This window comes from Orbicella faveolata, unplaced genomic scaffold (genome assembly GCF_042242905.1).
Source record: "Orbicella faveolata isolate gen_17 unplaced genomic scaffold, um_ofav_v1 contig_46, whole genome shotgun sequence".
NCBI lineage: Eukaryota > Metazoa > Cnidaria > Anthozoa > Scleractinia > Merulinidae > Orbicella > Orbicella faveolata.
Genome location: NW_028301576.1, coordinates 11,497,816 through 11,510,246, shown reverse-complemented (window position 1 = coordinate 11,510,246; position 12,431 = coordinate 11,497,816). Strand labels below are relative to the sequence as shown.

General features: G+C 37.9%; 1 protein-coding gene across 1 annotated transcript; it reads right to left on the bottom strand.

The window, feature by feature from the left end:
* Window positions 1-1,007: 1,007 nt before the first annotated feature.
* Window positions 1,008-10,769, bottom strand: LOC110052435 (uncharacterized). Its single transcript, XM_020758568.2, has 6 exons — window positions 10,601-10,769; window positions 7,542-7,747; window positions 7,282-7,318; window positions 5,821-5,923; window positions 5,123-5,272; window positions 1,008-4,018 (listed from the first exon to the last, which is right to left on the bottom strand). Exons 1-6 carry the CDS (start codon window positions 10,617-10,619, stop codon window positions 3,703-3,705), a joined length of 831 nt encoding a protein of 276 aa, XP_020614227.2. The 5' UTR covers window positions 10,620-10,769; the 3' UTR covers window positions 1,008-3,702.
* Window positions 10,770-12,431: the final 1,662 nt, after the last annotated feature.

Genomic DNA, 12,431 nt, shown 5'->3' with positions numbered 1-12,431 from the left:
AGGACTGCTGCTCTGGGGGCGAGAATGGGAAGCTTTCCGTTATTCGCCTTGGTGCTCCTTGATTTTTTTCCGCTTAGCTCCAACTAACCGAGAACTTCAGACGGGCTTCTCTTTCAAGAAACAAAATCAATAGCACTCTTCTAGCCCTCGACCAGCGGTCGAAATGCTCAATAAGGATTCTGGGTGTCAGATGAATCACTCGATCCCAGATCCCCAGAGCATTCGCTTTCTTCACTGTGCAAAAGAGGGAAAGGGATTTCATTCATCTCCACTGTGTAGCCAGTTTCATTTATTTATTTATTTATTTTTAAATTATAAGGGGACATTATCGAAATTTGAAGACCTTGCCAACCGGAGCGGCCAGTAGAAACAAGTAAATTGCGTTGGGTGGGCAAACGATCTCGCACGTTTACTCTTAAGTGCACGCAACTATGGGCTCAATAGAATCAATCTGAGTTAAATCGCGTTGGGTTGTTAAGCGTTGAAAACTTTAGTTGATCTGATCTGAAAACCCTATCAAACCTTAGATAGCCCAATTTGTATTAAAACCTGTCTCTACTTCAGTCCTTCTTTGGGCGCGACGTCACCATCAAAAACCTCTGCGTGACGATCCAAATAAGGAGACGCGGCCATCTGAACCAACATCATACCCAGTCTTAGCCTGCGTAGCAAGCGTTCTGACACGAAGAGCCTTTTCCGCATTCTGGCAGCGTGCGAATTGGAGCTAAACACTTTAGCTGGGTACTGTAGAAGATTCAAACATTGACAATCTGTTATTGCTCTCTCGAAATTCACTGTTCGTTCAATCATTCAAATCAGAATAAAGGCTCATTTTTAATAACGACAATCTAAAAACAACAACATTACCACGCCATCTTGAAGGCGTGCTCATCCATACTTAACCATGCTACATTGCGATCATAGTGCGTGACGTTATGTCACGACACTTGTAATGGCATCCGTGACAGGTGCGCCTCGCACCTAGCAAAAATATATGCACCCCAAACTACATTACTCCAGTTTATTTGAATCTTCTTAGACAAATTGACTAGAGATGAGAATACAAAGTTAACAAGGTACAAAGGTATAATGGACAACCCAACCTAGCTAGAGTTATCACTCAACTCTACCTGATTAAAAAAATACAGAGTACAAATGTGAACTAGAAAACGTTTACAGTGAAGAATCACAGCACGATCTTTCCAGAGTTCAGATGAAGGTAAGACTACCGTTTATCAACGTTGGGATTAGCACCTGATTGGTTAGTCTCCTTCACAGTCGTTACTAGAGTCGTCACGCAACGCTTCTCCCCATCGTGAGGAGAAGCGTTGCGTGACGATCCTAATAAGATTGGTTCAAAATTAACGTGAGCAAAACGTGCACTTTTGACCAGTTAGAGAGCTTTTGCAAATGCCAACAAATGGCTTTCCGCAATCAACTAAAAAGCAATCTTTCTAATTCATACAAAAGGCCTAAGGGTTTGCTGTAAACAAACTGTAAAGGGCAGTACGGTTTAAAAGATTAGTGGAAATGTTTCCTTACTTATTGATAATTCTCAATTTTAAGCAAGCAGTTGATCATAACGGATCATCGTGAGACGAGAAATTTTCTGGTCTACATAATCTATTCAGGGCATTAAAAAAATATGAAATACAAAGTTAAGATACTAACATATCCAAGTAGATCTCTGTTTGACTCTGTAAAATTTCCTCAGACACTCGACTACAATGAACTAATTTACAACTGTAGCATCAGCATTTTAACTTGTCTAACTTAAGGTAAAATACATAAAACTATTTTCTGTGCATGGTGCCATGTACTTAACTGTAGCAACAAAGAAAATCTAAAATACGATACCATTAAAAATTAAAAATTAAATTATCCGCTAATAACTAGTGCCATCCCATTTAAAACTCTATCTTTTAACTCTATCCCAAGCTCAGGAAGGGAAATCACCATAGCTTCCCATGGTTATCTAAAAATTAGCTACATAATTGAAAGAAATTTACAATATTCCATGTACTCTATCAACTGTGAACTTGTAAATGGAATGATCTCTTTTGAATAATTAACATAATCCCTTCTTTAATACATAGTTCCTTTTTGTTGAACGACAAAAAACGACACAAAAGGAAATAATAAAATAGAACAGAATGGAATAGGAAAGAAACAGAAAGAAAAAAAAAAATCAAGAAAGTGACATTTTGCTTAGTTGTAAATGTGAATTTGTGATCAGACTTACGTGATAAAACAAATTGCCTCCCACAAGCCAACATTGTAATGTGACAGTGCATGTTACAAAAACAACCTCCAGTTCCTGTAAAAAAGATTGCTTATATGAAGCTCTTAGCTAAAAGTAAGTACTTACAAGCTATCCAGCCACTACAGCCAAATTCCCCTAGCTAATCTCCACACTTCTTACAAGAAATGTTGAAAGATAATAACACATGAAGACAAGCTGCCTTTCAGAATCTTCCCTTTTAAATTCTTCCAACATGAACATGTATGCTTCATTACGCTAGGACGATATGAAAAGCTGGATGGTTATTCATGCTGATGTTTTGTTTAGTAGAAATTTACTTCAGGGGTGGGCAGGGGGTCAGAAGGGGAGGTAAGATCATTATAGGAGAAAAGGGGGTTGAAGGACTTGGGGGTTCAGAGGCCCCCTGCCTCACCCTCAGTCTCCACCACCTCTCCCTAGAAGACTAGCTCTACTAACAAATACATATAATACTTTTTATAAAACAACTACCTCCTTCTTGTGACTCGCTATACATGTAGTGCTGAATACAAATACTTTCCCAAAATATGAATGGGATTATAATTATGCAATAACTATTGTTAAAACAGCAATAGTAAGCTGTTCTCATCCACAGGTATTTGGTTGCATGAATACATGCGTTTGAAGGCATTTTCATGTCCTTAATCACAGTCTAACAACTGCAAGAAATCTTACATCAAGTTCATCGATGTGACTACTGAGTACAACTACGCCTGGAAAACACGAGCTCTACAGAACATTACATCAATTATTATACAAAGGGCTAATAATAATAATAATAACAACAACAACAACATTAACAATAATAATAATAATAATAATAAGTATTATTATAACTGTTAGAAGTCCAGAGTTGGCAAAAATCACCAACTACTTTGTGATCTTGGCTGGCTACTCTGCTAGGCTTTCCTTCATCTGATCCTTTAGAAAATGATGAATCAGCACTTGAGGGGTGGACTCCCATAAAAAAGGGTGGGGGTGCTTGTCCCAAATTTTGAAAAAAAACCTAAGAGGTGTCAAGATCCTGTTTTGTGGGCGTGGCTTGAAATCCCCCCCCCCCGCCCAGTAAGAGGAACCACTTCTTACATAACACATTATCTCCTGTCATACTGTTTCACCTCAATACCCTAAAAGGCACCACAAAAGCTCCAGCTGGACCTTTTGAGATTGAACACCCTAAAAGGTACCAACACTGCTTTTTTTAACCCCTAAAAGGTATGCAAGCACCCCTGGCCTTTTTATGTGGATGTCCTCCCCCAGGATCAGCCGTCTACTCCAATAGTAGAACTACAGGCCAGTACCTCAAAAGTTTTTGACCACCCTAGTCGTGATTATAACATTACAAATATTGGTGCAAAATAAATAATACTTACTACCCTCAGTTGCAATTAAATTGATTCTATAAATAGTTCTAAATAACATTAATCCATTACATTATCAATACTTCCTCCAGTGGAACTCGTGGACTTTGGCTTCTTAGGACTGGTGAACGGACTCATCTTGATGTCCTTATCGCTGCCACTCAAACTCAAGTTGCTGTCCTCATCACCTTGGTGTTTAATGTAGAATTTCTTCAACAGCTGCATTCGTTTCACAGGGCTCCCAGCCAGGTAGCTGTTTTTGATGAACTGTGGCGCAGAGCCTTTCAGCTTCATCTGGGTGATGATGGTGACAGTGGAGGACTGGGAACCATCCCCAACTGGTCGTATTATTGTGCCTGAAAGGATGGTCTCAGCCCTGTGGGCAATACAACATGCACACATGAACACACCTTTTCTTTGATTCTGCAGCTTGAGGACACCTAAATTTTACAGACAGTTCACCTCCTTCCAGAGAATCCCTTCATATACCCTAAATCCTCTAATTTGCATCTGGAGCACTTTTTTAAAATTTAGGAGAAGACCAGGGCACTCATTTGAGGGAGACATTTACACGAGGCAGGTGCTTAATTAATTTTTCCCAGATATGATGGGTTTTTTGTAATGCATGTATGTGTCAGCCTCTTAGAAGTCTAAGAAGAATCTTCTCTCTCTTGAAGAACAACGCAATATAACCCCTTTAGCTGATCTAGACCTGCTGCACATTAGTTAGGCTTTAGGGCAATGAATCAGCAGATCTTCACTACTATCCGTTGCCACAGTCAATGCGCAGTACTTGAATGAGTCAATAATCATTTGCTTGTGATTGAACATAACCCAAACTATACATCCTTTGTTGTCTCAGTGCTTGTCTATGTAACAGGGGGAGGGGAGGGGGTGTGTATTCAAGGGGAGCCCCCTATTATAAATTACATGTAGGAGGGGCGTTTATTGGAAGGGCGTGCTTATTCAAGGGGAGGCACTAATTCAAGGATTTATGGTACTACTACATCTATGTCAACTTTACTCAAACATCGGTACAATTCCAATTCTAAACTCCACACTGGCAGAACAAAATTCTCTTACTGGCAAAGTCAAGGTCACACAACAAACAAGGATGATTTCTTGTCATAATTTGTGAAATTAATGATTCTGATAAAACAGGAGATAAACTTGAAAAAAGACGGGGCCTAGTAATTAATATGTAATGTGACTGTCTAGTACCAAACTAATCATAAAAGTATACAAAAATTTAATGCAATCCAAGTTTATCTTCTCCAATTTTTCCCATATTTGACTACACATGGTCCTTGCCCAATGGTAGCTTTCCTGGGTTTGTTTTGAGTTCCTCAACAGTGTTAAGCTGTTATTGAGTTCCTTCACTTAATGCTATGACCAGTTGGTAAACGCTGACATGTATGGCCTATAATAATTATTAATTGATAATTAATATTTATAATTAATTGCTGATAATCTGACTCACCTCACAAAGCTTGACTTCTGCGTTTCTTGAATAAGAGGATGCTCAGTACTGCGTAGTGCCAGGATATAACAGTGTTGGTCTGAGTCATAACGCTCTAATGAGGCCAGCACAGCATCTCTCTTAGTACAAAACAGCGGCATCTTCAGGCGGCTGATGAAATAATGTATTGATCAGAATTTACGTTACATAGTCAAAGAGCTTGTACAGTCAAGTCATCTAGATTTAAATGTCCTTTACGGGAGACTAAGGTATATACAGTTGTAACTTATTTAATTTATTGTTAGTTGTTGTAATAATTTAAGTAAGGTCATTGCAATTGTCAGCAATTTCCAAGAAAAATTCACTAGCCCATTGAAAGCCCTTAGCAGTTCCCCTACCTTGTAAAAGGAGAACGGCAATTTAAGTTTTAAAAATAATTGTTGCTTTGCAGAGAGGAAACACAAAAGGAAATGTGTAGGGTTGATGGCACAAGAACTGTATCAGAAAACATGCCATGTTATATCCATCAGCATTTTCAATTCAGCCACCACTCATCTCAGTCAATGACAGTCATGACAGTTGCACTCATATCATTTTTGTTGATACTGCCTCTACACTCGTAATACCCTGATTTGGTTCTGTACATTTGCAGAGGGGATCTGATGGTGAGGAACATGTAGGGTCTGCAGAATGTCAAGCAAAAACCTTAGTTTCCTTACTTGTAAACCACTTTGAAATTTCCTATTCTGTCCAAAACATCCACAACAGCTGCAGTCTTGTCCCATTCCTGACGCAACTTCCAGTCTGTCATCAGCTTCACCGCTGAAACAAAATATTATGAAAAACAATTAAATAAATAAATTTATATAAATGTCATGTTCCTTATGGTTTGTTCTTCCTCAGGGCTTGAACTACATGTAAACAACTCACCATCTTGTAGACACTTAATTAATACATGTTTAGGTTCTGGTTTGTACTACAGCACAAAGGTACAAGGTAAGCCAAAGATAAATTGCTCTATCCAAAGCAAGATCTGTCCAAAGCAAGATTGGATTATAACATTTGTCTAATGTTTACTGACAGCAGACATATACTAGATCTTTGGCCTGACCCACCAAGATTAATTTCGTGTCTGTGCAATGTCCAGGTTCACATACATAGTTTATCATGCCTTTGTTAGTAATAATTACTAATAATTACTAATAGTTGTAGTAGTAATTATATTGTTGTTACAAGTTGTTGTTGTTGTTGTTGTTGTGCATTGCTTGTTGTCCGTTTGTATTTCCACTGATTTGACACAGTTTTAGTGAGTTACATGTATCACTTCCTTTCTCTTAGGAAGAGGAAAAAGGGTTCACACATTAGACAACAAATACGCCATGGAAGTAAGATAGGGCATCACTCCAAACCATCACGGGTGTCCTCTAAAAAAAATTGTCCATGCGCTAATTTCATGGAAACCCCCACAAACTATATATCAATAGAAAGGTTATGAAATGTAGAATGCGATAAAGTTATGTTCTGTAACGCAGAAGCCATTAATGCCAAAATAACAGTTGATGCAAAGTAGCTGTGCAATACAGGTGAATGTATGAAAGATCATATATTTGAACTGTGGAGAAAGATATGAAGACTCGATTGATCATCGCAGTTACATAATGTATATACACAACTGCTTAAGTCGTGTGTACATGTTTCACTGCGATGATCAGTGACGTCTTCATAACAATCAATCTGTATGTCTGCATTTTCTTGTATTTCTACTGATTATCTTTTAACTGTCAAGTTCCACTGTCAAACAATTCACAAAGCATGTTGCATGAGAGGCCACCACTAGAAAACAAGTTAAAATATAATGATTTACTGACATTGTCAGTTTTGTTTCTTATTTATCAGTGTATGTTCTAGCCGAATTTCAGGAAAAACCATCAATTCTACATATCCTATTAATTCATTTAAAGGGAAGAGACCTGCTCTCTTGAAAAACGCTGTGCAAGTTATTTCTAAACAAGTCAAATCTTTTCACTATTACACAAGATGGCCATCACTTACAGCTCAATCTTGGACTGCCTGTGCATGGAGGTACAACAGCTAACTTCAAATAAATTTATTCTCCTTAATCACCCCATGAAGCATCTAGTCAGTGCACTAGAAATGTACTTTAAGTTACTGTTACTAACCTTTCTTGAAAGGAACATCTTCCAGTTGTAGAACAGCCTTGGAAAAAAGCAAAGACTGGCATTAAAACAGATGTAAAAATACATGTCTCATGACAACAATGCCAGCACTTAATGCTGCCTTGAAAAAATTATATATGTACAAGATGTGCACAGCTCTGCGTACATCAGTGTACTGCAAATGCAAGATTGTATTTCAAGTTATTGAACTGCTCAAAAATAATGCAATTTTACACTGAAAGCAATCATCATAAAATCCATACCTTTGTAATTGGTGGAAATCCCTCCTCATTAGAATCCCTTCTCCAGACTTCAGCATCTTTTGTCTTTTTCACACGAGACCATGATCCTTCCATCACCTCGCTCTCCACTGACAGAAGTCTTTCAATATCATTTTCATGGATCGGGTTTGACGGTACATAAGGTTGGGGCTCATGAAGTATGGCTCCACCAAAGGAGTTTGAAAGATCTACAAAAAATAATAAATTACGTGGCTATTATTATCAAGTAGATACAACAGAGAGCTGTTAAGCAACTGACCATATTTCAGTTTCAAGCATCAGGATCAAAATTATATTCCTCCTTACAACACTAAATGTGCATTGATAAGCAGACAGATGAGGAGAATAAAAGTCTAATCAGTGCGGATAATTGTACTTAAAACTTATTCTTTGTGGCTTAATCTTTGAATGTTTCTTTGGTTCGTATATATATTTCTGCAGTAGAAATGATGATCACAAATTAAATTGTTCAGACATTCAACTATTATTTGAACTGGAAAATACAGTCCAGAGGCACATGTGGCACACTTGCGTTCAAGCCTAGACAGGTGGCCCTTCAGGTTATTGCTTATCTCTGGTTCTGTTACAAAACGTGACTGGGAGTATTTCTGCTCCCACTGGATGAGATGCTGGTCCACCTGAAGGTTACCCTCAACCTTTAATTTCTTGTTACTCATAGATTCTGGAGAGTAATGTCTTTTCCAAAAACACAATGTTTTGACTCTGGCAAGCTCCATCCAGAATCCAACACACCAACCATTGGGCCACTATACCTCCCATAGCCATTTAAATCTAATATTATATAATCTAGGACCATATTTACATGTACACTTGATTGATATTCACCTGATTTTCACATATTACTAACTTACAAATTCTTGCCATTTCAGGCATTTAAAGGTTAAGTGCTTCAATTTGCTGCTATTAAAAGGTCAATATTTTAAATAAAAGTAACTACTGAACTTCGGATTGTAGTAATCAGGAGCAATAACACAAAGCTTAGGATCCTATTGCAAATGGGTTTTTATGTAAGTGCTATTATATTAATACCTAATTGTCATCCGGTGTATTTAATAGGCTACAAGCTTTCAAAATTAAGATAGAAGAGGTCTTTAACAATGAAACATCATGAAAAAGTGTAATATAGGAATTCAAAATTGTCAACTGTCTAATAATTTTGATATTTCCAATATTTCCCAGTTTCCAGCATGAAACACACTGTTACAGACAAAATCTAGTATGGTTAGAAAGAAAGTCTGCATGTCACAGTTTTCCAAATTTGTAATATTATAAATGATTTCTTTTATCAATCATGTGTAGTATGAAAGAAATGCTGATATTGGCAACTGAGTATCAACAAGATTGCAAAACACACCAACATTAACAGACATATCAAAATTAGCTATCATTTACATATAATGAAGGCCGGGTGAAGAGTAACTAGTAAAACCAGAGACTCGCCAAAATACCTTCTTTGAAAATTGGAGACTGACACTACCAAGACAGTCCAAGAGACACAAAAATGACACTGGATTCTGAAAGTTCGAGATTGGATCAAAAGTTATCCAGACCCAGGATTTTCTAGGTACATGTACAATTTGCAAGCCCTACCCCTCTTTATAATTATATGGTAATTTTGCAGGGAATATTATGTCTTAAGATCATGAAAAACGTGTAAAAAAAATTTTGAAATGAAAACAGATTAAATATCTAAATATTCTAAAAACACTTTAATTAGAAACAAATTAATTTTAGAATTCTACCTATTCCAGGACTCACCCCAAAATACCTCATTAGATCAATATCATTTCAAAATATTTGATGCTGTAGCATAAAGACAGATAGAGAGCAAACATCGAGCGACTGTGCAGAACTATAAAATAACATACATATACACTTGCATATTCACCCAACAATAACAAAACAAGCAATAAGTCCGAATAAATTACGAAATTTCTAGAAGCAGCTAATCAAATACATTCAGATATTCTAAAAATGATATTCTCGCTGACAGTAAAATTATCTGACTGATAGGTGAATACTTAACTACCAATGAAATGAATAAAAGTACGAAGAAACTGTTGTTTAAAAGAAATTAAACCCTCGTAAAGCTATATCGAAAATCAAACTTAGACTACTGTATCATGATCCGAACCAAGCCCGGAGGGCGGGACAATTTTGACGTCAAAGTGTCTGCAAAACACCCGATGATTACAAACATCTAGCTCGCCAAAAATTACAGATAATTCTGATAATCCATGCTTTTTGTGTGTACTAATCCCACTGTCGTTGTTGTTCCAATAGGAACATTCGATATATTCGTCACGCAATTTGCATGCGAATTTCGAAGATGAAAAGCATTGGGGAGTAAACGAACAATATTTCAATATTTTCCTCCACCCAAAATTGTGTTAAAGTTTATATTTGATGCTGACAGCCTTTGCTAATAAAGATAGTACAAGGGGACCCATAAATAAACGACATGTTTTGATGAAAAGTTGCCCTTCGAGATCATAATCGAGCTTCGCAAAAGGCTAAGCTTATTATATTTAGAACGATCGAGTTTTGGTTTCCGTAAAAGCGGAAATCGTACTTATCGAACTATGGTGGGTGTTTGGTTGATTGAAATACAGTCCCTGTAACGATCATTTTAAGGATAAAAAGCGCCTTTCCTCTCCAACATTTACTCGGTAGTGCAAACACATTACCTAGTTGTTGACTGTCTTGTTTAGCTATCTGGCAACTAACAGAAACGTGCGAGAAAACACTAACCTCGTTCTCAAATCTTGTCACAACATCTTCACAGTCGAAATAATACTATTTGAATTTTACTTCTTTTCACTCAGTGCCGCGTTTATTTTCCTAAGGCGCTTCCAAAATCGTTGGCGAAATAGCTTGATATCTACAGTGTAATTCTCAGCGACCGCCATCGAATTAACATGCGAAACAGAAGAAGATAAAGAGAGCCCGCTAACTTCGTTAAGTTAGAAACTTTAGAGCTCTTAAATACTTACACTACTGCTCCTGCAATTAAACCTTACCTGGGTCACTTTCAGCCATCCTTTACACTGCACAAACTACAGCAAATAGGCAAAAACTACTCGGCTTCTATATCCGTAGCTTGTTTCACGAGGTGTAAATTCTGGTGACGTCATACAAGTAAGATTGGCCGATGATGGCGTGACGTAAAAAGATTGCTGCGGAAGTCAACAATTACCGTATTTGGGTTTTATTGGACGCTTCAGTTGATTCCACTAGCGAGAACGTTTTTGGAATTTCTGCGTTAGAAAGTTGTCATTTATAACCTGAAGGCTCAAATTATAATTCTGTTTGTTTTCAACGTCGCGACACACCTCAAATAATGGCTGGCGATCAGGATGCTCTTTGTATCACTTTGAGGATCGGTGAAATCAAGTAATTTTTTTTTCCATTTGTTCCAGATGCTTCTCCCTTAAAAATATAATAGTTTGTCCCTAATAACCCGGGTATGTTTGGAAAACAGGACAAAAAGTCGCAGAAGGCTGCTCTGATTCGCTCATAGGGTAGCCTGAGATTGAGAACCGCAGACCGCAAAATCTCATTGAAAATGAAAACAGCCTAAACAGAACAAACATCGCTTCAAATAATTGCACAAAAATGACAGGAAATTTGTCAACAGAAAGATTGCTACGTGAAATTATACACTAATAACTAACACTGTAATAAAGAAGTTGAGTCGAGTTGCTTCCCATCACATGAAACCCGAAAACAGGGTCAGGATGACAAATGAACTGCAACTAGAGGGGATTAAGAGGTCTATTTTCAGTTATGCGTCGATAAACAACCTTTACCAAAATGTTTCAGACTGAAAAGGACAGATTAGCCTGCTGCGCGTTAAGTTCAACAATCAAGCAATGTCCTCTGGTTTTTATCGCAACCTTTCAACGCAACATATCGTAACTTGGGCGCAGCATGTCACGCGCGTTTGGCCACCCAGTTGTGACGCGTTGCGACATGTTGAGTGTCAAATTTTTCATGCAACACTTGTGGATGTTTCATGATGTTTTTCGAGTCTGACCAGGTTCGTGCAAAAGTCTACGGTCAGGGCATGCAATTCGATTTGCTATTTCAAAGCACTGGTCTTTAAGCATGGCGAAAGTGGCGCACAGTTTTAACGGCTGTGAAAAGAAATCAACGAGAGAAACATAGACGGAGAGGGAGGCAACTGATTCAATAGAAATGCTGGAGGGCCGTCCCTGCCTGTGGAACATTTATGAGAAATGTTATCATTCAATCAAAAAAAATCCTCTACGTAATTTACGCAGCGCTAGCCTGGGAACGTGCCAAGATTTTAAGTCCGCGAACGCCAGGAGACTGGGGGACTTAAGGCAGGGGTACACATGCATTTAGGTGAAATTTTAGGAAGTTTAAAGAGGAATTAAAAGGATTAAAAGGATAAAAAGGGGTTTGGAACACCACCAGACAGTTGATTGCCCCCAAAAGGGCACCCCGGGTTGAATTGGTGGGCAACTGTTTGGCGTACGTCTACCAATTTCTAACTTCAAATTCTAATTTTAAAACAACATCAAATCTTCAAAATTTCCTGTTTCCATAAATTTTACTAATCCTTTGAGAAAAACTATTTATCCCCAAATATACCCAAAATCACCAAAAAATTTACAAAACAGCCCAAAACGTAGCTATGTGAAGTAAGCAGAGAGATTTTTCACTGCTTGAAACGTGAACGAGATATTTGCATTCAAACCATAATACCCAGCAAAAATATGGCCTTCATGACCCCTGCCTTAAACACGTACACTGTTGAGTGATGTCGCTTGCGTTTGGCCAGCCCTTCGCAACATGCCGCGACATCATCCAACAATGTTGCGATGT

Bases quoted from the DNA above. Each gene is read 5' to 3' on its own strand.
- LOC110052435 (XM_020758568.2), bottom strand. The intron at 7,319-7,541 runs GTATGGATTTTA...CTTTTTTCCAAG, and splicing joins GATTTCCACCAATTACAAAG to GCTGTTCTACAACTGGAAGA. The intron at 4,019-5,122 runs GTGAGTCAGATT...TATTGCCCACAG, and splicing joins CAGAAGTCAAGCTTTGTGAG to GGCTGAGACCATCCTTTCAG.